Consider the following 20,175-nt stretch of genomic DNA (forward strand, 5'->3'; position numbering starts at 1 on the left):
TAGTCTTTCATACAATTTTATTTTCTCCCTTCAACCATTATAATATGATACCCGAATTTTGTCTTAACTGGAGGGTCTGTAAACACAGGCTTATCCAGCACACTTATAGGCAAGGCGAATGCTGCTTCTTGAAATGGTCCCACCATGGACCCTCTGGTCATCCAACCCAAGTCGCCCTGAAAAACCCAAAAGATTTGTGATGTCAGGTGGCCCTGAAGAGGGCACAGTTCTGCTGTAGCTTGAGAATTTTCCAACACGAATGCTAAGGTTCCTAGGTTTATTCATCTGGGCTGGAGAGAAGTAGGCTCGACAAGGACAAACAGGGCTGAACCCTGGGCTGAACATACAAACACTCACAATGTTGCTGGGTGTCTGTTAGTTGCGCAAGTTTGGTTATGCCTAGGTTTAGACAAAGGTGACCCGTATTCAACTGTTCACAAGTTGGACATTTATGCTTTTTTAAGATCTTTAAGATACGGCTAAAATTAATGGCGAAACAGAAATAAACCCTACTGCTGTGTGTCCTCCATGGGGGATGTTTTAAATTATGAGTGCACCATACCCCTTGCCTGGCTTTATCTTCACTATATTGTGTGGCCACTTCATTGAATTTCATTCCAGACTTTAACTTTTCCATGGCTTCCAAGATTTTTCCATGTTTTTCACACAGAATGTGTCTGACCTACAAGGAAAAAGTATGTTCACGTAATACATGGAGACTCAAATGATTCCTTTCCTCACAGTACAGCAGTCATGTCAGGACTACCCCCCAACTAGTGAAAAAAACACATTCGCTCATGGCAATGGAAAATCCTGGAAGTCTGCCCAGTTGGGCGATGGCAACAAACCCATTTCCATATCAAGACAATATCTCAGAACCCAGATTTAGATGGAAAATGGGCACCTGGCTGTGGGAAGCTCCCAGCCTTTACCATGTACCTCAATGGTAACAGGAGGAGGAAACATGATAATGGTTGAGAGCTTAGGTCGAGTCAAATCCCCACTCTCCTGTATGATCTTAGGCATTTTGTTTTTTAGGCTGTACCTCGCAGCATGCAGGATCTTAGTTCCCCAGCCAGGGATTAACCACTGAACCACCAGGGAAGTCCCTTAGGCATCTTTTTAAACCTCTAAATGTTTCCCCATTTGTGCACTGAGATAACAGTACCTATATGTTCTCATAGGGTTGTGAAGATTGAGATGATGCAGCTAGCACTCAATAAAGGTTAGCTATTATTTCATCAGAGTGGGGATGATATGAAAAAACCCCACCAGGAAATACTTTTCACCAAAAGAGTCCCAATGTATAAAGCCTCCCCACAATTTAACACTTTGAAAACGAATCATATGTTGAAGATTAAGAATACTCAACCCGGGGACTTCCCTGGTGGTGCAATGGTTAAGAATCCGCCTGCCAATGCAGGGGACACTGGTTTGATCCCTGGTCAGGGAACTAAGATCCCACATGCCGCAGGGTCACTAAGCCTGCGTGCCACAACTACCGAGATTGCCTGTCTCAAGTAGAGCCAGTGTGCTGCAAAAACTACAGAGCACAAGCACTCTGGAACCCATGCGCCACAACTACAGAGCCCACGCACCCTGGAGCTTGCTCGCCACAGCTACAAAAGAGAACCTGCATGCCACAACTAGAGAGAAGCCCATGAGCCGCAACAAAAGATCCCGTGTGTCACAACTAAGCCCCCACACAGCCAAAAATAAAACAAATAAATAATAAATATTTAAAAAAAGAAAGAATACTCAACCGTAGATAAGTATTCAAATGTAACCTATGTTTACATAAAGCCATGTTTTAAAAAAATCACTATATCATTAAAAATGATTTTGTTAAGATATCTGTTTTGTAGGATTTCCCATTTCTCGTTCAAATAGAATCCGATATTCATTTCTTACTGTCGTGTACTAGGGTGGGGGCTAAAGGTGTCTCCCTATAGAGACAGACAAACCATGGCTGTCCTTAGGATTCAATTACTGAAACTGGGGTTGAGAGGATCCCTGACTGGAGGAGCGACACAGGAGATTCAGACACAGCAAAGGAAAGAATGTATCAAAAAGTAGGGCTCAGGGAGGCAAACTTCTATAGAATGTGTCCAGCACTGTCCATGGGAGACAGGGACAAACAATCTGGACACTAGAGAGGTACATGTTGGGGGACGAGGATGGTTTCTCAGACCTCATCTTGGCCTGGCTAAAACACCTTCTCGACTGCCTCCGTCTTTCCGCTTCCACACTCACAAAGCAACCTTCTGGTTCAATGATTGGTAAAGTGCACGCAGCATTCATGATCACAGAAAGGGGATGCCATCCACCACTTTATAAATGAATAAACAAGTATTCTGCTTTAGACAGTTTGATGGGTTTAGACATAATGAGTCTGTAGTACCTGTGCAGTTTGCAAGTGTGACCAACTGGCAACTGTATGAGACTGGTGTCTTAGGAGAGACCAAGCTCCAGAGAATGTGGGAGTTATGAGCATGGAGGTAGTAGCTGACGCTATGGGAGGTGACGGATCACCCTGGGAGGCTACACAGAATGAGAAGAGGAGGAAAGCAGACTCAAGACATCCGTGGAGAATATCAATGTGTAAGCAATAAGCAAAGAAAGAAGCTCAACAAGCATGATAAAAATGAAGGGCCAGACAGGTAGAGAGAAAGGTGTGTTAAAAGAAACCAAGGCAAGATAAAGTTTCAAGGAGGAAATGGTCAACAGGGTTAAATGCTGCAGAGTGATCAGGTTAAAAGTACAATCAATTTAGCAATGATTGACTGAGGACCTTAGCAAAAGCTGTTTCAGAAGAGTAGTTAAGTGCAGAAGCCAGGCTGCAGCAACTGACTGAGGAAGTAACAGGAAGCAGGCCAGTAATGCGGATGGGGTTTCCCCAACTAACTGAGTTAGAAAAGAAGGAGAAAGGGCTCTAGTCAAAGGGAAAGGGTTACAGTCATGGATATATTCTAAAGATCCCTGGCTATATTTTCAGAATGAAGGGAAAGATGCAGTAAAGAGGGAAAGGTTGAAGACAGAGCAAAGAAACAGGGTGGAGATAAATGAAGGAGCAAGGCTGGGCATTCAGAGCACTGCTGGAAAAATGAGTTAGCCTTAAAGGAAGAGAGGTGAGAAGAGAGATGAGGGAGGTGTGGGTGAAGATAACTTTGTTGGTAGTGGGCTGGGAAGCCATGAGTTCATGACTAAAGTTCTAGTTTCCATTTTCTTGTGACAATTACAACAATATTTCAGTTATCGAGTACTTAACACTCGCTAGGCACTGTGCTAAGTGCTTTACATGTGTGATCTCATGAAATCCTCACACCAACCCCATGAGACTGGATCAGTGTTTCTCAACTCTGGCAAATGTCAGAATCACACCAAGAGCTTCTAAAAAATATATCAAGGTCCAGTCCCCACCCGCCAGAGATTCTGAGGCAGCTGGTCTGGGGTGGGCCCCTAGGCACTGAGACTTTTAGAAGCTCTTCAGGTGAATCTGATGTATACAGGGGTTGAGAACCCTGGATGAAGTTGTCTGCTGACTGGAGGAGGGTGGTGGATGGCTTGAGGCAAGTGGCAAAGGATCGCTGTGCAGTACTGAGGGCTCAGCTCAGGTTAGAGACCAGGAATCAGTGGCCCCAACCCCTGAGGCTGTGTGACTCTCCAGTGGGGCCCAGCAGTTCTGGGTCTGAGTGTAAAGAAAGTAGATAACTGGATTGATCCTGAGTTGTAGTCTGGCAGATGGATGCAGTGGATGAGCAAAAGGAGAAGGAGGTGGGGCTCCTTGATCCAGTGGTCAAACCCATCCATCTAATTTCCAGCTTACAAGACATATAGGACTTGGAGAACAGATATGAGGCCTTAGAGAAGGTAAGGCAAACAGGGCAGGGTCGAGGGCCTGCCTGGAAGTCTGTGCGTGGAGAGGAACAGAACAGGATTGGGGGAGGTGGGAAGTGAGGGGAAGGAAGGAATTTGTAGTCGGCAGGCGGGTTTCAAAATCTGGGCAGCTGTAGTGACACAGGGCAGGGGTGGGTTCAGGAGTGGGGTCTGAAGCAGAATAGCAGGGTGTGGAAGGAGCCTAGATCCTAAAAGGCTGGAGGGTTTGGGGTCCCTCCCCTGCTGGGGCCTTCACAAACACTGACAACCCAGCTGTACTCTAGCAGGTGAAGAGTTCAACACACTACGGCACTTCCATTCCACAGAACACTACTCAGTAATGCAAAGGAACAGCCTATGGATACACACAACTGGAATGAAATCTCCAGAGAATTACGCTGAGCAGAAAAAAAGCCAGTCCCGAAAGGTTACACACTGTATCATTTCACTCATATAAAAATCATAAAATTACAGAAATGGAGAAGAGATTAGTCGCTGCTATGGGGTCAAGGAGGGGGCAGGGGTAGGGGTGGGAGGGAAGTGGGCATCACTATAAAAGGGCAACAGGAGGAATCCCTGGGGTGATGGAAATGTTCTGGATCTTGACTGTAGGAATGACAATCTCCTGGTTGTGCTAATGTACTAGGGTTTTGTAAGATGTTACCATTGGGGAAACAGGGTAAAAAGTACATGTACATGTATAAAAGGTACATCTACCTTACAACTGAATGTGAGTCTAAAATTATCTCAAAAGGAAAAGCTTAACAAAAGAGTTTAATCCTAATTGACTTTCCTAGCCAATTACATGCCACTCCTTTCCATATACCTCAGGTATAGCCACACTGGACTTATTTTTTTCCAGAAAGGACAAGATGCCTCTTTAAAGCCATATGCAGTGGAGCAGTCTCTTAGGTTAGGTGCTTGTGAAAGTCAGCACATAACAGTCAAAATTACCCTACAACAACCCTTATGAAGATGGTGTACTTGAAACCAACAAGTCAGCCCTCAGTAAGCCCATCACAGCCTGTCTCCCCAACCTGTGTTGTAACAATGACCGCTTCTTCAGCTGGACCCCAGGATGAAGTAGCTGGCTTGCATTCAGGCACCATGTTTTATGAAAATTATCTTTGGATACCAGAATCCCATTTTACATGGTTGGATGTTCATACACGAATGGAAGTCGACTATGGAAAAGCAAATTCATGTCTCCCATCTCTCTCTCTCTCTCTGGGTTCACTGAGTAGAAAAGTGGGCAGAATGGCCCACACTATTTACATTCGCTCTCCTTTTTTTTGGCTGCATGTGTATGGATGCATTTATATGATAAAACTCCACTACAGCTCTTCTCATATAGCAATGAAATTTCTTTCTTTACCTAACTGCTCCCAACTAGACTGTGATAACAGGGACCATCTCTTATCTGTTTTTTTGTTTTTTTAAATACCCAGAAATACACTGCTTAGCACAGGGCAGATGTCACTAAATCTTGAATGAATGAATGAATCAAAGTATGGAACCCCATCCTGACTGAAACGTGGTAACTGCCTTGTTACGTAGCACTAAGCAGTATAATTCTGTTTGCAGATTATATTTTCCCAGGGCAGACACTCCTCTGGCACTAGGTCAAGTACTTCAAGTAATTATTTGCAACTGTCTCCCCTCATTTTCATGGTCAGGGCTCTGGCTTATAGCTCACCAGTGGGGGAGCTATCTAATGAGACCTGTGCCTTTGCCAGTTCATCTCAGTTCTTTGTTTTGTCAAATATTATTTCGTCCTGAGAAATAATTCATTCACTTACTTGGGAAGACCTAACTTAATACATTTTAAGGAAAAATACTAGAGTATGAAGAAATTCTGGATGTCTGAGAAAACATTTGAGAAAATATTTAAAAGGAATTACTTTTCATAAGTGAGAGTGATCTATTATTTTCCACTTTTGTGCTATCGTACATCAGTATTAGGCTAGCCTTAGAATGAGTTAAGCATACTGCCTTTTCCTTTTATGTGAACCAAAATAACAGATGTATGTTATTTATATTTAACATGAAAAAAAGGAACAAGTAACTCACCTTTACTGCATTGCCACCACCTTTGGGACCCTGAGCCTTCTTGTCAGAACTATCACTCCCAGAGGCTGCTTTTCCTTTAGAGAAGAGATGACAGGTACTCATTTAAACTACACCTTTACCTTGTTATTTACAGAAAAGTTCAACACAATAGGAGTTGATACTTCCATCAAAGCACCAAGCTTCAAAACGGAACTCTGTAGACACTTTACTACATTAACCTAAATTAACCTGTGACTCACCTCTTACAACAGGAAATTTGTGCCCTACATAAACCCTTCAAGGAAAATGGATACACAAGTGAGTGTGCTAATAGTTCAATGGGAGCGCCAAAAGCCTGGCCCAGATTCTCTGGACCCAATTTGAAATCCTGACTTCTAAGGGCAAACCCCTGAGCTCTTGTGAGATTTCTAATAAGCACTGCAACTATGTATCTGAATACTCACCATTCCAGTAAGTAAAATCTCCAAGAATATATTTTAAATAAAGATCAAATTTCCCACCACCCATATTTGGCTAAAGAACACACTGATGTCCAAACTCTTGGAGTCGACTACATTGCCTATTGATACCTTCCTAAGAAAAGTTATCGATATTCAGATTAAGAACCACTGGCAGCATTCTACATTTTACTACTGTGTCATTTTGCTACTATGCCAACTTCTGTGTTGACAGCAGCATACTTACTGTTAGAGTCTGATATTCCTAAGAACTATTGTTGGATTAAGTGTTCAGTTCAATAAACATTTCCTAAATAACTAAGTTCCAGGCACTGGGGATACAAAGATGAACAAGCCATAGTACCTTCCTTCAGGGAGCTCATATACTACTGGGGAAGATGGTTATGTAAAGTTATGTAAAATAGATCTTTTCAGGAGAATGAGCTATGCTCTACAGACAGGGGGCTGTGGAAGCACAAAGGGACATTTTAGCCAGTCAGGGAAGCTTTCCTGGATGACTAGGAGCTGACCAGGCGAAGAAAGGACATAGGTGAGGAGACAGTCCAGGGTGAGGGGACAGTGTAGTTATGTGCAGGAAACTATGGGTGAAGCCAAATCTGAGGTGGGAGTGCTGTGAGATGAGCCCAGGGGAGGTGGTTGAGGATTAGGGCATGAGGGCCTGTGGGCCCCATTAAGGAACTTGGAATTTATCCTAGAAGTAATAGGGAGCCATTGAAAAATTTTAGTCAGGGGACTCCATCTTACTTGTCTTAGGATCTCCAAAGCCTAGCACACAACAGCTGTTCAATAAATGCTCAACCAAACTGAAAATCCAAAATGCTGACCACCAAATGCCTAAGAAAATGTTGCTGCCAAAGGAGTTTTATTACACCAAACTCTTCAAGAGGTTTGCTGTATATTCACTCTAGAACAATGATACCTTCCAAATATTCCATCCTCTCCCCCACTGGATACTGTCATCTTCTGACTGCTACCTCACTCCCTGGTTGACTGATGACTCTGGCAGCAACTTCAGGCTTCCTTTCCATCCTCACCACTGCCATCATCTTGGATGACCTCACCATCTATGCAGAGGAATCATCCAACAGTCTAATCTCACACTTCTGGACCTCTTTCCCAAATGCCCATGCCTTTTACTCCAGGCCACCTGTTGCCAGGGGCACACGATGGAACTGTGCCACTCAGAACTAGTAGTTCAGTCTCTGGCCACAACTCTGTTCTTCCAGCTTTCTCATGCCTCATTCCCACAACACGGGCTCTTTAATTTCACAGAACCGCGCCCCCCATTCAGTCCCTTTATCCTGCTATGTCCCCCTGGACTATCAGACTTCTCATTCCCTTCCCAACTGGATCCCATGCTTGATCATCTGAACTGCGTCCCCACTGGCACCCTTAATTCCCTTGGTGTTGCTTTCCTTCTATTATCATTGTCCAACAAAACCTCAACCTTGGCTCAAGGTTACACCTAGCTCTTTTCAGTTCTGTACTGTGCCACTTATTTGGTACTAGGTAAATCATGACTAAGCAGATCATGTCCTCTACAAATTCATGGCCTTCAATCTTAGGCTCTCAGCCCTGAGGGAAAAGTGTTTCATCCCCTTTCCAATCACCCCAACGACTATTCCAAACCTTTACCACTCTCAAGACCCCTACCCAGTCCCTACCCCGCAGTCTTAAAAAACTACGCTTGCCTTCCACTGTATTCAGGCCACTAAGCCAGATCTCCTCAAAACTCCCCCCCTCTGGCCCCAATTTTTACCACCACATCCATCCTCGTCTCTTTGTGACGTCAAACAAGGTGTCCCTTCTCCTATTCAAAGGTCAACTGCTCCACCTCTTTTCTCCCAAATCTCACTCCTCTGTACCTTCACCTCTCTAGCTCTACTGGATCCTTCATTTCAGCCTCACTCCCAAGTTTTGCTCATTTGGAAAAAACTAACAAAATCAAGCTTTCTCATAATCCTTTGGCCTCGTCTATCCACCGTCTCATCCCCATGCTTTTTAATCAAAACTTTCCAGAGAAGTCCACACTGACGGTCTCCAACTTATCACTTCCTGATCAGTCTTCTAGGAACTGGCCACCCGCTGCTTCTGCCCCGGACCCCGGGGACCGCCGGTCTGCTCCCTCCCCGCCTGCTCCTCACCCAACCCCATTCTCCTTGGTTGCTCTGGCTGCTCTACCTTTCCCCCCTTTCCCAGATCCGCTTTTTCCTTTCGGCGGCATCTCCGAAATTCGCCGTCAAACTCTCAACTGCTTCGGTTACCGCACAAAGCCCCTTCAGGCCCCACCGGTATGTCCTAAACATATACCTGAAAGTGATATCGCAATTGGCCATCCTTACTGTGGCTCCGGAAGCAGGCATATCTTGGGGCAGGCCCGGTCCTTTGGCTCTAGGGCCGATGGGGGCTGAAAAGTCTGACCAATAAGGAGCTTGGGCTGGGTAGAGGGGCGGAGCCAAAGGTTGGGCCGGGGCGGGAAATCCAGCCTCTGCGCTTTTTGAACTTCTTTCACATGCTCTTACTTGCCCCCAGATCTTCCGCTTCCCTACCCACCTCCTCCATGCGTGCGTAGCGAAAGCCGCGGACCTCTGCAGTCTCTTCGCGCTGGCTCTAGCTAATCCCGCGGGGCCGCCAGACAAAGGCAAAGCCGGAAGAACAGTGGCGGCCGCCTGTCCCTCCTGCGCTCTCCTACCCACGGGCCTACACTCCCTTGCGGGTTTTCGTTTTTAAAGTTTATTTTGCAGCCTGTAGTTGACTGGGTTCAAAAGGTACTTTTTAAAAAACATCTTTATTGGCGTATAATTGCTTTACAATGGTGTGTTAGTTTCTGGTGTATAACAAAGTGAATCAGCTATACGTATACATATATCCCCAAATCCCCTCCCTCTTGCATCTCCCTCCCACCCTCCCTCTTTTAAAAGAAGACTATCACCCGTCTGCCTCTTGCAGAACTCTGTCATGGAGAAAAATTGGAAGCAGTCTAAATTCCCCTTAATAGGGTATTGTTTAAATAAATGATGTTTCAACCACACAATAGGATATGCTCCACTTAAAATAACTAGTGTAAAGCTCTCGGTAGAGACACGAGATATGGCTTTAAGGAAGGTTACAGACAAAGCTATAGAATATGATTATTTTTTTAAAAAAAGGCATCTCGTGTACTATATAATATTTGCTTATAGAGGACGGGAAGACTATCTAGCAAAACGTGACCAGTGGTGCCAGTGCAGTGTATGTTTCTGCACAGTTTCCAGAATTTCTGTAATGGTGCAGCGTAAAATAGTTAAAAGCATGGATTCTGGACCGCCTGGCTTCAAATTGCTGCTCCACCATTTGGTTACTAGCTCTGTGACCTTGAGGAAGTTACCTCATCTCTCTATGCCTCAGTTTCATCATCTGTAAAATGGAATTGATGATAATAATACCTTCTAATAGGGTGTGAAGAGAATTAAACAAGTTCATATTTGTAAAGCACATAAAACAACGACTAGCTTGTGGAGTGTTAGCTTAAGGTGAATCAGTTTTGAATTTGTGCCCTCAAACTTTTTACCCTTATCCACAACCCCTCTCCTCCCAATGTAAGGTCAGGGCTTTTCCTCTACTCCATGAGATAGCTGTCCTAGCTTGCCCCTGCCAGCCAGAATGTATAGGTCCTCCAGCTCAGAGTTTAGTTTTTGGATAGTCTTGTGGGACTTGGGATGCTTCATGCCGAGACTGGGGGATCAAGTATTTCTGAGACTGTGCCACCTCCAATTCATACATTACAAGCAGCCCTCTCATGTTGTACTGCTGTCATTTCTGAACACGTTACAGCTTAGGCACTCCTTGTTTTGGATTGAGAGTGATCAACTGTGGGGAACACATCCAGTGCTGAGATCATTGCTCCCCCACTTCTGAGGTGGATCCCACCTGTGTATTGACTTTCAAAGTTCAGCTGGGAGATGGGGCGGGTTGACAGTGACAGTATGGCCTCATGTTTATCAGTTCATCCACAGCCAGGAGGCCGAGGGGGCACCTTTACTTCTGGTTTTTCTTAGGGGACAGCCTTTCCTGCAACCACTGGCTATGGCAGTCTTGGAGTGGGAATGAAGCAAAGTTCAGACCCCAATGAAGAGCCAGCATTAAGTGGCTGACGTACCTGACAAATGCTTGGTGCCTGGAACATTGTGAGAGTTCTGTGAATTCCAGCAGATAACAACAACAGTAATAAACAAGCCTATGTAAGTGGCTGAATGTGCCCAAAGCAGTGCCTAAAGGCCAGTAGTTCAAAGGAGAAAACGATGTGCATAGGTCCAGGGGTTTCGAGGTCAGAAGCACTTTAAGACCGATAAAATCATGTACGATCTCAACTATGCAGTATGCATCACAAACATCTTAAGTGTTAGCTTTGGGATGTGAGTTTATGGCTAACTTTCATTTATTTTCTGTTTAAATTATATTCTGTTTATATGAATTGGCATATATATTTTTTTTATTCAAGAAAAAAGATAATGCTATTTGTAAAACAAACAACAAAAAAGCTAGCCTCTATACAGGGTTAAGTCTGCACCAGTCTGCGGAGGCCAGCTGTGGAGGAGTCTGTGGGAGCAGAGTGACGAATGAACAGCAGGGTGGGGAGGGGGTGGGGGGCAGCCTTGAAACCATGGTAACGACTGCAGGAGTGTGCACAGTGAGTCAGAGCCAGGGATGGTTGCCAGTCGTATTTTCTATTAATTATCTCCTCAGACTGATTCTTCCACACATTTCTTAAATGAGGAAAATCAGGAAGGGAAGCTGGCAGCCCTCTTCCCAGTACACAGTTTCACAAACCTTGACCCAAACTCAGTCCCGCCCCACCTGCTCCACAACCAAAGGGCTGCAGGTTCTTTCCCGTTTGAGATGCCAGCAGAGCTTATTCTGAAAGGGGGCCTTGATGCAACAAAACACAGAGCTCTAGTTGATCCCATTCAGAGGAGGTCAGTTTATGGGGAGCTCTGGGCCCCAGACTCTAGGGACAAAGGTAGAAAAAGGTCACCATTGGAAACTGAAACCAGGAAAATTCAGTACATGGTAGAGGAGAATAGCCATCTGCAAAAGTAGCCACCCATCAAGGTAAATGGATGGAGGGATATTGCTAATGGGATGGATGTGTCTCCTGATCACAGTCAGTGGGTGGAAGACTTTCTGTCCCACTTCATGCTGTTGTAACATGTCTGACGTGAGATAAGCTTTGAACAACTGTTTTTAAAAAATTTTTACTTATTTTATTATTTATTTGGTTGCACCATGTCTTAGTTGTGGGCTCCTTAGATGAGGCTCACAGGCTCCTTAGTTGCAGCTCGAGGGCTTCTTAGTTGTGGTATGCGAACTCTTAGTTACAGCATGCATGTGGGATCTAGTTCCCTGACCAGGGATTGAACCTGGGCCCTCTGCATTAGGAGTGCAGAGCCTTAACCACTGTGCCACCAGGGAAGTCCCAGCAACTGTTATTTTTTTGTTTAAATTTATTTATTTTTGGCTGCGTTGGGTCTTCGTTGCTGGGCGCAGGCTTTCTCTGGTTGCGGCGAGCAGGGCCTACTCTTCATTGCAGTGCACGGGCTTCTCATTGCAGTGGCTTCTCGTTGCAGAGCACGGGCTCTAGGCGCGTGGGCTTCAGTAGTTGTGGCACATGGGCTCAGTAGTTGTGGCTCATGGGCTCTAGAGCACAGGCTCAGTAGTTGTGGCACCTGGGCTTAGTTGCTCCGGGCCATGTGGAATCTTCCTGGACCAGGGCTTGAACCCATGTCCCCTGCACTGGCAGGCAGATTTCCAACCACTGCGCCACCAGGGAAGCCCAACTGTTTTTTTAAAAAGGGTGTCAGAGAAGAAGATTCCATCTAGGTGTGTCCAGCATTGTCTAAGCAAAAGAGCTGCAGTTTCTGGAGAACATTAATATTCCAGTGTCTAGTGAGGAGGATTTTTTTTGGAGGCAGTGTTCATTTGAGGCAATGGTGACACAAATGGCATATGTGGCATGAGAGATCTTCATGATCTCTCTTAGTTTTCACAACAGTCTTTTTGGCCGAGAATCATCACTGCCATTTCAGAGCTGAAGACACAGGCTCAGAGAAGTTAAGTAATGTGTTCAAGTTTTCACAGCTAAGGACTGTGGCAATGTTGGGCTCAGAACTTAGGGCTGTGTGACTTCCAAGCTGGTACCCTCTGCATGATGACACTGCTCCAGGCTTTGCCATCCTGTAAATGAAATTCAGGAACATCCTGTTCACTTTGTTCTGAGTGCCTGTTCTCCAAGTCAGCTTCCCAGGGACCTCTCTGCCCAAGAGGTGCCAGGGCCAAGTTATGGCCCCACCATGAGACAGAAATAAATTCACCTCTGGTTTATGTGTCAGTGTATTGGTTCGGAGTAATCTAGAAGGTGATTGCCTCTGCCTATAGTGCTGTACCTCCCAAGCCCAGAAGCACAGAGGCGAGGAGAAGGAACACGGTGTGGGTGGGGGCCAGTGGGCAGAGCGAGGTAGCCGAGGCAGAGATGGGATGGTTAGGAAGAGGTCTTCTGTGTCCTTGGGAAGTGGTCTCCATGTCCAGTGGATTCTGCCTCCTAAACAGCTCTTTCTCCACACCCTTCATCATTTTATAGTGAACAATGAACACTTCGCTAGGATTCAGCAGTCATCTCTTGTACTGGCTCCTGCCCTCTTCCCTGCTGCTGAAGCCTTTTGCATGTTCTCTAGACCATTGGAACAGCCTCCACATTGGTGTCTCAGCCACCAGTCTCACCACCCCCTCCAAACTACCCTCCCCAGCAACTGACAGAGATCTCTCAGAAACACAGATCTGACCCTCCCCCAATGAAGACCCTTCAGTGGCTCCCCACTATTTGAGAGGCTCCTTAGCCTGGAGGGCCAAGGGCCTTTCTGCTGACATCTGCAGTCTCATCTCGTGCTGGTCCCCATTGGGCTCCAACCATGTCGAGTTACCATCTACAGGCCCTCAAGTATACAGTGCTCTCTTAAGACTCCATGCCTTTGCACATACTGTTCTCTCTACCTGGAATACTCCTTCCCCATTTTTGATCTAGCTAACCCTTATTTACCTTTTAAGAGCAAGATCAGATGTTACCTCTTCCTGGAAGCCTTCCCTGACCCTCTTCTCCACCTTCTTCCAGGCTGGGCTAGGCACTCCTCTGTGCTTCCAAAGCACCCCGTGCTTATGTCTGCCATTTGTATGATTTGTAGTAGCAGTCCGTGACATAGATGGACCATAGTTCATTTATTCACTCATTGAAAAACATCTGGGTTGTTTTCAGTTTGAGGCTATTACAAATCAAGTGGCTATAAACATTTGTGCACAAGTTTTTGTGTGAATACAAGTTTTCATTTCTCTAGGATGATTTCCAAGAGTATAATTACTGAGTTGTATGGTAATTGCATTTTAGTTTTGTAAGAAACTGCCAGAGTGTCTGTACCATTTCACATTCCTACCAGCCATGAATGGATGATCCAGCTTCTCTACCTACTTGCCAGCATTTTGTATCATTACAATTTTTTATTTTAGTCATTTGGATAGATGTATACTGATATCTCATTGTGGTTATTTTTTTTATTTTTTAAAATTTTTGGCTGTGTTGGGTCCTCACCACTGCGCACGGGATCCCTCCAGCCATGGCAAGCAGGGGCCACTCTTTGCTGCGGTGTGTGGGCCTCTCACTGTGGTGGTCTCTCTTGTGGAGCACAGGCTCTAGGTGCGTGGGCTTCAGTAGTTGTAGCACACGGGCTCAGTAGTTGTGGCTTATGGGCTCTAGAGCACAGGCTCAGTAGTTGTGGTGCATGGGCTTAGTTGCTCTGGCATGTGGGATCCTCCCGGACGAGGGCTTGAACCCGTGTCCCCTGCATCAGCAGGCAGACTCCCAACCACTGTGCCACCAGGGAAATCCCTCATTGTGGTTTTAATGTGCATTTCTCTAATGGCTAATGATGTTGAACATCTTTTCATGTGTTAATTTGATGTCTGGAATTCCTCTTCAGTGAAATAAATGTCATGTCTTTTGCCCAGTTTCTGATTGGATTTTTTTTTGTTATTGAGTGTCAAGAGCTCTTTATATATTCTAAATATGAGTACTTTGTCAGATATGTGGTTTGCAAATATTTTCTCCCAGTCTCTAAGCTTGTCTTTTCATCCTCTTAAGAGGGTTTTTTTCAGGGCAAAAGTCCTTAATTTTTTTTTTCTTTTATGGATTTTGCTTTTTTTTTTTTTTTTTTTTCGTTATGCGGGCCTCTCACTGTTGTGGCCTCTCCCGTTGCGGAGCACAGGCTCCGGACGCACAGGCTCAGCGGCCATGGCTCACGGGCTTAGTTGCTCCGCGGCATGTGGGATCTTCCCGGACCAGGGCACGAACCCGTGTCTCCTGCATCGGCAGGCGGATTCTCAACCACTGCGCCACCAGGGAAGCCCGTGGATTTTGCTTTTTTAAAAAAATAAATTTATTTATTTATTTTTGGCTGTGTTGGGTCTTCGTTTCTGTGCGAGGGCTTTCTCTAGTTGCGATGAGCAGGGGCCACTCTTCATCGCGGTGCACGGGCCTCTCACTGTCGCAGCCTCTCTTGTTGTGGAGCACAGGCTCCAGACGCGCAGGCTCAGTAATTGTGGCTCACGGGCCCAGTTGCTCCGTGGCATGTGGGATCTTCCCAGACCAGGGCTTGAACCCGTGTCCCCTGCATTGGCAGGCAGATTCTCAACCATTGCGCCACCAGGGGAACCCCAGATTTTGCTTTTATAGTGTCATGTCTAAGAACTGTTTATCAAGCTGTAGGTCTCAAAGATCTTCTCCTATATTTTCTTCTAAAAGTTTTATAGCTTTATGTTTTACACTTAAATCTGTGATACATTTGAGTTAATTTTTTTTTTTTTTTTTTTTTTTTTTTTTTTTTTTTTTTTTTGTGGTATGCGGGCCTCTCACTGTCGCGGCCTCTCCCGCCGCGGGGCACAGGCTCCGGACGCGCAGGCCCAGCGGCCACGGCTCACGGGCCCAGCCGCTCCGCGGCACGTGGGATCCTCCCGGACCGGGGCACGAACCCGTATCCCCTGCATCGGCAGGCGGACTCCCAACCACTGCGCCACCAGGGAAGCCCCTTGAGTTAATTTTTGTGGAAGGTGTGAGGTTTAGATTGAAGTCCTTTTTTAATTTTGGCATATAGATGTCCAATTACTCCAGCAACATTTGTTGAAAAAGCTGTTCTTCATTAAATTGCTTTTGTATTTTTGTTAAAAATCAGTTGACTGTACTTGTGTGAATCTGTTCTGGATTCTCTATTCTGTTCCATTGACCTATGTGTCTATCCCTCCATCAGTATCACACAATGTCATGCAGCCTTCATTACTGTTGCTACGTACTAAGTCTTAACATTGGGTAGAGCAATTTCTCCCACTTTATTCTTCATTTTCTAAGTTGTTTTAGCTATTCTAGTTCTTTTTACCTTTCCATGTACATTTTAGAATAATCTTGTCTGTATCTACAAAAAATGTTGCTGAGATTTTGATAAGAATGGTGTTAAATCTGTAAAACATTTTGGGGAGAACTGACATCCTTACTCTGTTGAGTCCTCTAATTCATGAACACAGTATAACTCTCCATGTAGTTAGATCTTCTTTGAGTTCTTTCATCAATGTTTTGTAGTTTCAGCACACAAGTTCTGTACATGTTTTCTTAGATTTATACCTTTGCATTTTCTTTGAGTGATTTGTGCATGATATTGTAATTTTAATTTTGGCTTTCACGTGTTCATTGCTGATATTTAGAAGTACAATTGAGTTTTGTATGTTGATCTTGTATCCTGTGAACTTGCTAAACTCATTTATTCATTCTAGAAGGTTGGGTATTATGTTTGTTTTTGTAGATTTCTTGTGATTTTCTATAGAGACCATCATGTCATCTCCAAATAGGGATAGTTGTTTTCTTCCTTTCCAGTCTGTATGCCTTTTGTTTCATTTTCTTTTCTGGCTAGGACTTCCAGTACTATGTTGAATAAGAGTGGTAAGAGTAGACGTCCTTGCCTTGCTTCCAATCTTAGGGGAGAAAAATTTGATATTTCACCGTTAAATATGTATAATGTTAGTTGCAGGGGCTTTATTTATTTACTTATTTTTAATTTATTTTGGCTGCGCTGGGTCTTCATCATGGCATGTGGGGTCTTTGTCGCGGTGCACGTGCTTCTTTAGTTGCGGCACACAGGCTCTAGAGCACACAGGCTCTAGAGCACACAGGTTCAGTAGTTGCGGTGCACAGGCTTAGTTGTGGTATGTGGGATCTTAGTTCCCTGACCAGGGATCGAACCCAGTCCCCCTGCACTGGGAGTGCTGAGTCTTAACCACTGGACCACCAGGAAAGTCCCCAGTTGTAGGGTTTTTATAGATGTTCTTTACCAACTTGAGGAAGTTCCCCTCTCTTCCTAGTTTTCTAAGGGTTTTTAAAATGAATGTGTGTTAAAAAAAATGAATGTGTGTTTAATTTTGTCAAATGCCTTTTTTGCATAAGTTGATATAATCATGTGATTTTTTTCTTCTTTAGCCTGTTAACATGGTGGATTACACTGATTGAATTTCAAATATTGATTTTCAAATATTGAACCAGCCTTGCATCCTTGGAATAAACCCTACTCAATTATGCTGTATAATTCTTTTTATATATTGCTGAATTCTATTTGCTAATATTTTGTTGTGGATTTTTATATCTATATTCATGGAGAATATTGATCTGTAGTTTAATTTTTGTACTGTCTTTGGTTATCGTATCAGGGTCTGGCCTGACAAAATGAGTTGGGAAGTGTTCCCTCCTATTTTCTGGAAGAGATTATATAGGATTGGTATTAATTCTTCTTTAGATATTTGGTAGATCTGTCCAGTGAAACCACCAGACCTGAATATTTCTCTTTTTAAAAATATTTATTTATTTGGCTGCGTGGGGTCTTAGTTGTGGCATGCGGGATCTTTGTTGCAGCATGCAGGATCTTTCATTGCGGTGAGTGGGCTCTTTGTTGCAGTGTGCTCTCTAGTTGTGGCACACAGGTTCAGTAGTTGGTGCACACGGGCTTAGTTGCCCCATGGCATGTGGGATCTTAGTTCCCCGACCAGGGATTGAACTCATGTCCCCTGCATTGGAAGGCAGATTCTTAACTACTGGACCACCAGGGAAGTCCACAGACCTGAATATTTCTTTTGGACAAGATTTTAATTACATATGCAGTTTTCTTCAGAGGAATTGGTCCATTTCATCAAAATGTCGAAATTTATCTGTGTAGAGGTATCCATAGGGTTTGTCCCTGTTTCTTTTCTGTTATTGATAATTTGTATCTTCTCTCTTGTTTCTAGTCTTGTTAGAAGTGTGCCAATTTTATTCATCTTTTCAAAGAACAAGATTTTTGTTTCATTGATTTTCTCTATTGTCTTTCTGTTTTCAATTTCACTGATTTTTGTTATTTCCTTCTTTTTGTTTGCTCTCCTTCTGGGACTCGCATAATATGTCTGTTAGCCTGCTTGCTTACCTTTTTGTGGGGTCCCTGAGGTCTTTGTTCCTTTAGCTTGTGTTCAGCTATTATTGAACATAAGTTTCCTTGAACATCAGAAACTAAAGCAAGCAAACAAACAGCTTCTCTCCCAGTATTTGTGGTTTGGCTCTGTGCTGGGTCACCCTTTCAACACTTAGCCTGATCATTTACAGCTCTGCCTTAGCCTTCACTTACTGCTTACTGTGAGCTTAGAGATCAGCCAGAGGTGAAAGCTTAGGGTCTTTTCAGATCTTTTCTAAGCATGCATTCTGTCCTGGGCATGCATCTGGCTTTCTAAGCTCTCCAGTATACACAGGTGCTTTCAAATGCCCTAATTTCCCAAAGAAACTCTATCCTAGGCCTTAGGTGGTCTATTGTATGTCTCAACCATAATCTTTTGCCCTGGAAAGATGCAGGTTTTCAAGCAATGCCTGCTACCTTTTCACTCTGAGCAAGTTCCAAGTTCAGTCCTTCAGGTAGCCCCCACAGAGTTTAGAAGAGACAAACAAAATAATTTGCAAGCAAGGTCTTCTCTGTTCCCTCTGGAACCAGGGATGAAGTCTGCACAGTGGGAACATAGGTTGTCATCTTCAAGATCACTACCCAGTCAGGGAAGAAGTGAGGTGAGGGCAAAGCCATGAAGCTTTCCTACTTACCATTTTAAAGTTACCTTTTTCTTGATTCAGCATTTGTTTGGTTGCTATAAACCTTTGACTATTTTCCAGGGTTCTGACAAAGTTGGTTCTGATCGTTTCTGCTTGTTTTTCAAGGTTTCTGTGGAGGGATAGGCATTTGGATTTGCCTACTCTGCCATTTTGATCCCATCACTCCTCCAACCCTTTTATCATTATGTAATTTCCCTCTTTGTCTTGGTAATTTTCTTTGCTCTAAAGTTTACTTATCTGCTCTCAAGTTCATTAATCTTTTCTTCTGCAGTATTTAATTTTCTATTAATTTCATCTAGAATATTTTTCCTCTCAGTTATTTATAAGAATTTTAATCTGGGCCTTTTAAAATATCATTTCTGGGCTTCCCTGGTGGCGCAGTGGTTGAGAGTCCGCCTGCCGATGCAGGGCACACGGGTTCGTGTCCCAGTCTGGGAAGATCCCACATGCCGCAGAGCGGCTGGGCCCGTGAGCCATGGCTGCTGAGCCTGTGCGTCCAGAGCCTGTGATCCGCAACGGGAGAGGCCACAACAGTGAGAGGCCCGCATACTGCAAAAATAAATAAATAAATAAATAAATAAATAAATAATAAAATATCATTTCTTTCTCTTCTTATTGTGCTTATTCTTTTCTCTGTCTTGAATATATGGAAGATAGTTATAATCACAGTTTTAACATCCTTGTCTACTAAATAGATCATCTGATTCTGTTTCTGTTGATTGATTTTTCTTTTTTTAAAAAAATTATTTATTTATTTATGGCTGTGTTGGGTCTTCGTTTCTGTGAGAGGGCTTTCTCTAGCTGTGGCAAGCGGGGACCACTCTTCATCGTGGTGCACAGGCCTCTCACTGTTGTGGCCTCTCCCGTTGCGGAGCACAGGCTCTGGATGCGCAGGCTCAGTGGTTGTGGCTCATGGGCCCAGTTGCTCCGTGGAATGTGGGATCTTCCCAGACCAGGGCTCGAACCCGTGTCCCCAGCATTGGCAGGCAGACTCTCAACCACTGTGCCACAAGGGAAGCCCTGATTTTTCTTTTTTTATGGGTTGTATTTTCTTGCATCTTTACATATTGTTTATAGTAGTCTTTTTCTTTTTTGGCTGTGTTGTGTCTTCGTTGCTGCATGTGGGCTTTCTCTAGTTGTGGTGAGTGGGGGGTACTCTTTGTTGCGGTGCGTGGTCTTCTCATTGCAGTGGGCTTCTCTTGTTGCAGAGCACGGGCTCTAGGCACACAGCCCTCAGTAGTTGCGGCACATGGACCCTAGAGCACATGGGCTTCAGTAGTTGCAGCACATGGGCTCAGTAGGTGTGGCACACGGACTCTAGGGTGCACAGGCTTCAGTAGTTGTGGCATGTGGGCTCAGTAGTTATAGTGCACAGGCTTGGTTGCTCCGTGGCACGTGGGATCTTCCCACACCGGGGATTGAACCCGTGTCCCCTGCATTGGCAGGCGGATTCTTAACTACCGCACCACCAGGAAAGTCCGTATATTAGTCTTTTTAAAAAAATCACAAGTTACTACAAACCTAGTGCTTTAATTTTTTTTTTTTAATTTTTATTCTTTGACTGTGCCACGCAGCATGCAGAATCTT

The 20,175-nt window shown here is 44.4% G+C and overlaps 1 protein-coding gene and 1 non-coding gene across 2 annotated transcripts; both read right to left on the bottom strand.

Moving 5' to 3' along the window:
- On the bottom strand, nucleotides 1-8,682 carry PIN4 (peptidylprolyl cis/trans isomerase, NIMA-interacting 4). Its single transcript, XM_059050496.2, has 4 exons — nucleotides 8,586-8,682; nucleotides 5,947-6,020; nucleotides 563-682; nucleotides 1-176 (listed from the first exon to the last, which is right to left on the bottom strand). Exons 1-4 carry the CDS (start codon nucleotides 8,626-8,628, stop codon nucleotides 18-20), a joined length of 396 nt encoding a protein of 131 aa, XP_058906479.1. The 5' UTR covers nucleotides 8,629-8,682; the 3' UTR covers nucleotides 1-17.
- Nucleotides 8,683-11,782: 3,100 nt separating this feature from the next.
- On the bottom strand, nucleotides 11,783-11,855 carry TRNAR-CCU (transfer RNA arginine (anticodon CCU)). Its single transcript has one exon. It is a non-coding gene; the product is annotated as a tRNA-Arg (tRNA).
- Nucleotides 11,856-20,175: the final 8,320 nt, after the last annotated feature.

Source organism: Kogia breviceps, chromosome X (assembly GCF_026419965.1).
Source record: "Kogia breviceps isolate mKogBre1 chromosome X, mKogBre1 haplotype 1, whole genome shotgun sequence".
Lineage (NCBI taxonomy): Eukaryota > Metazoa > Chordata > Mammalia > Artiodactyla > Physeteridae > Kogia > Kogia breviceps.

Excerpts from the sequence above, each read along its gene's own strand:
- PIN4 (XM_059050496.2), bottom strand. The coding sequence starts at position 8,628 with ATGCCGCCGAAAGGAAAAAGCGGATCTGGGAAAGGGGGGAAAG. Across the intron at positions 683-5,946 it reads GTGGTGGCAATGCAGTAAAG|GTCAGACACATTCTGTGTGA; the intron begins GTGAGTTACTTG and ends TTTTCCTTGTAG. Across the intron at positions 177-562 it reads AAGATAAAGCCAGGCAAGGG|GGCGACTTGGGTTGGATGAC; the intron begins GTATGGTGCACT and ends TGGGTTTTTCAG.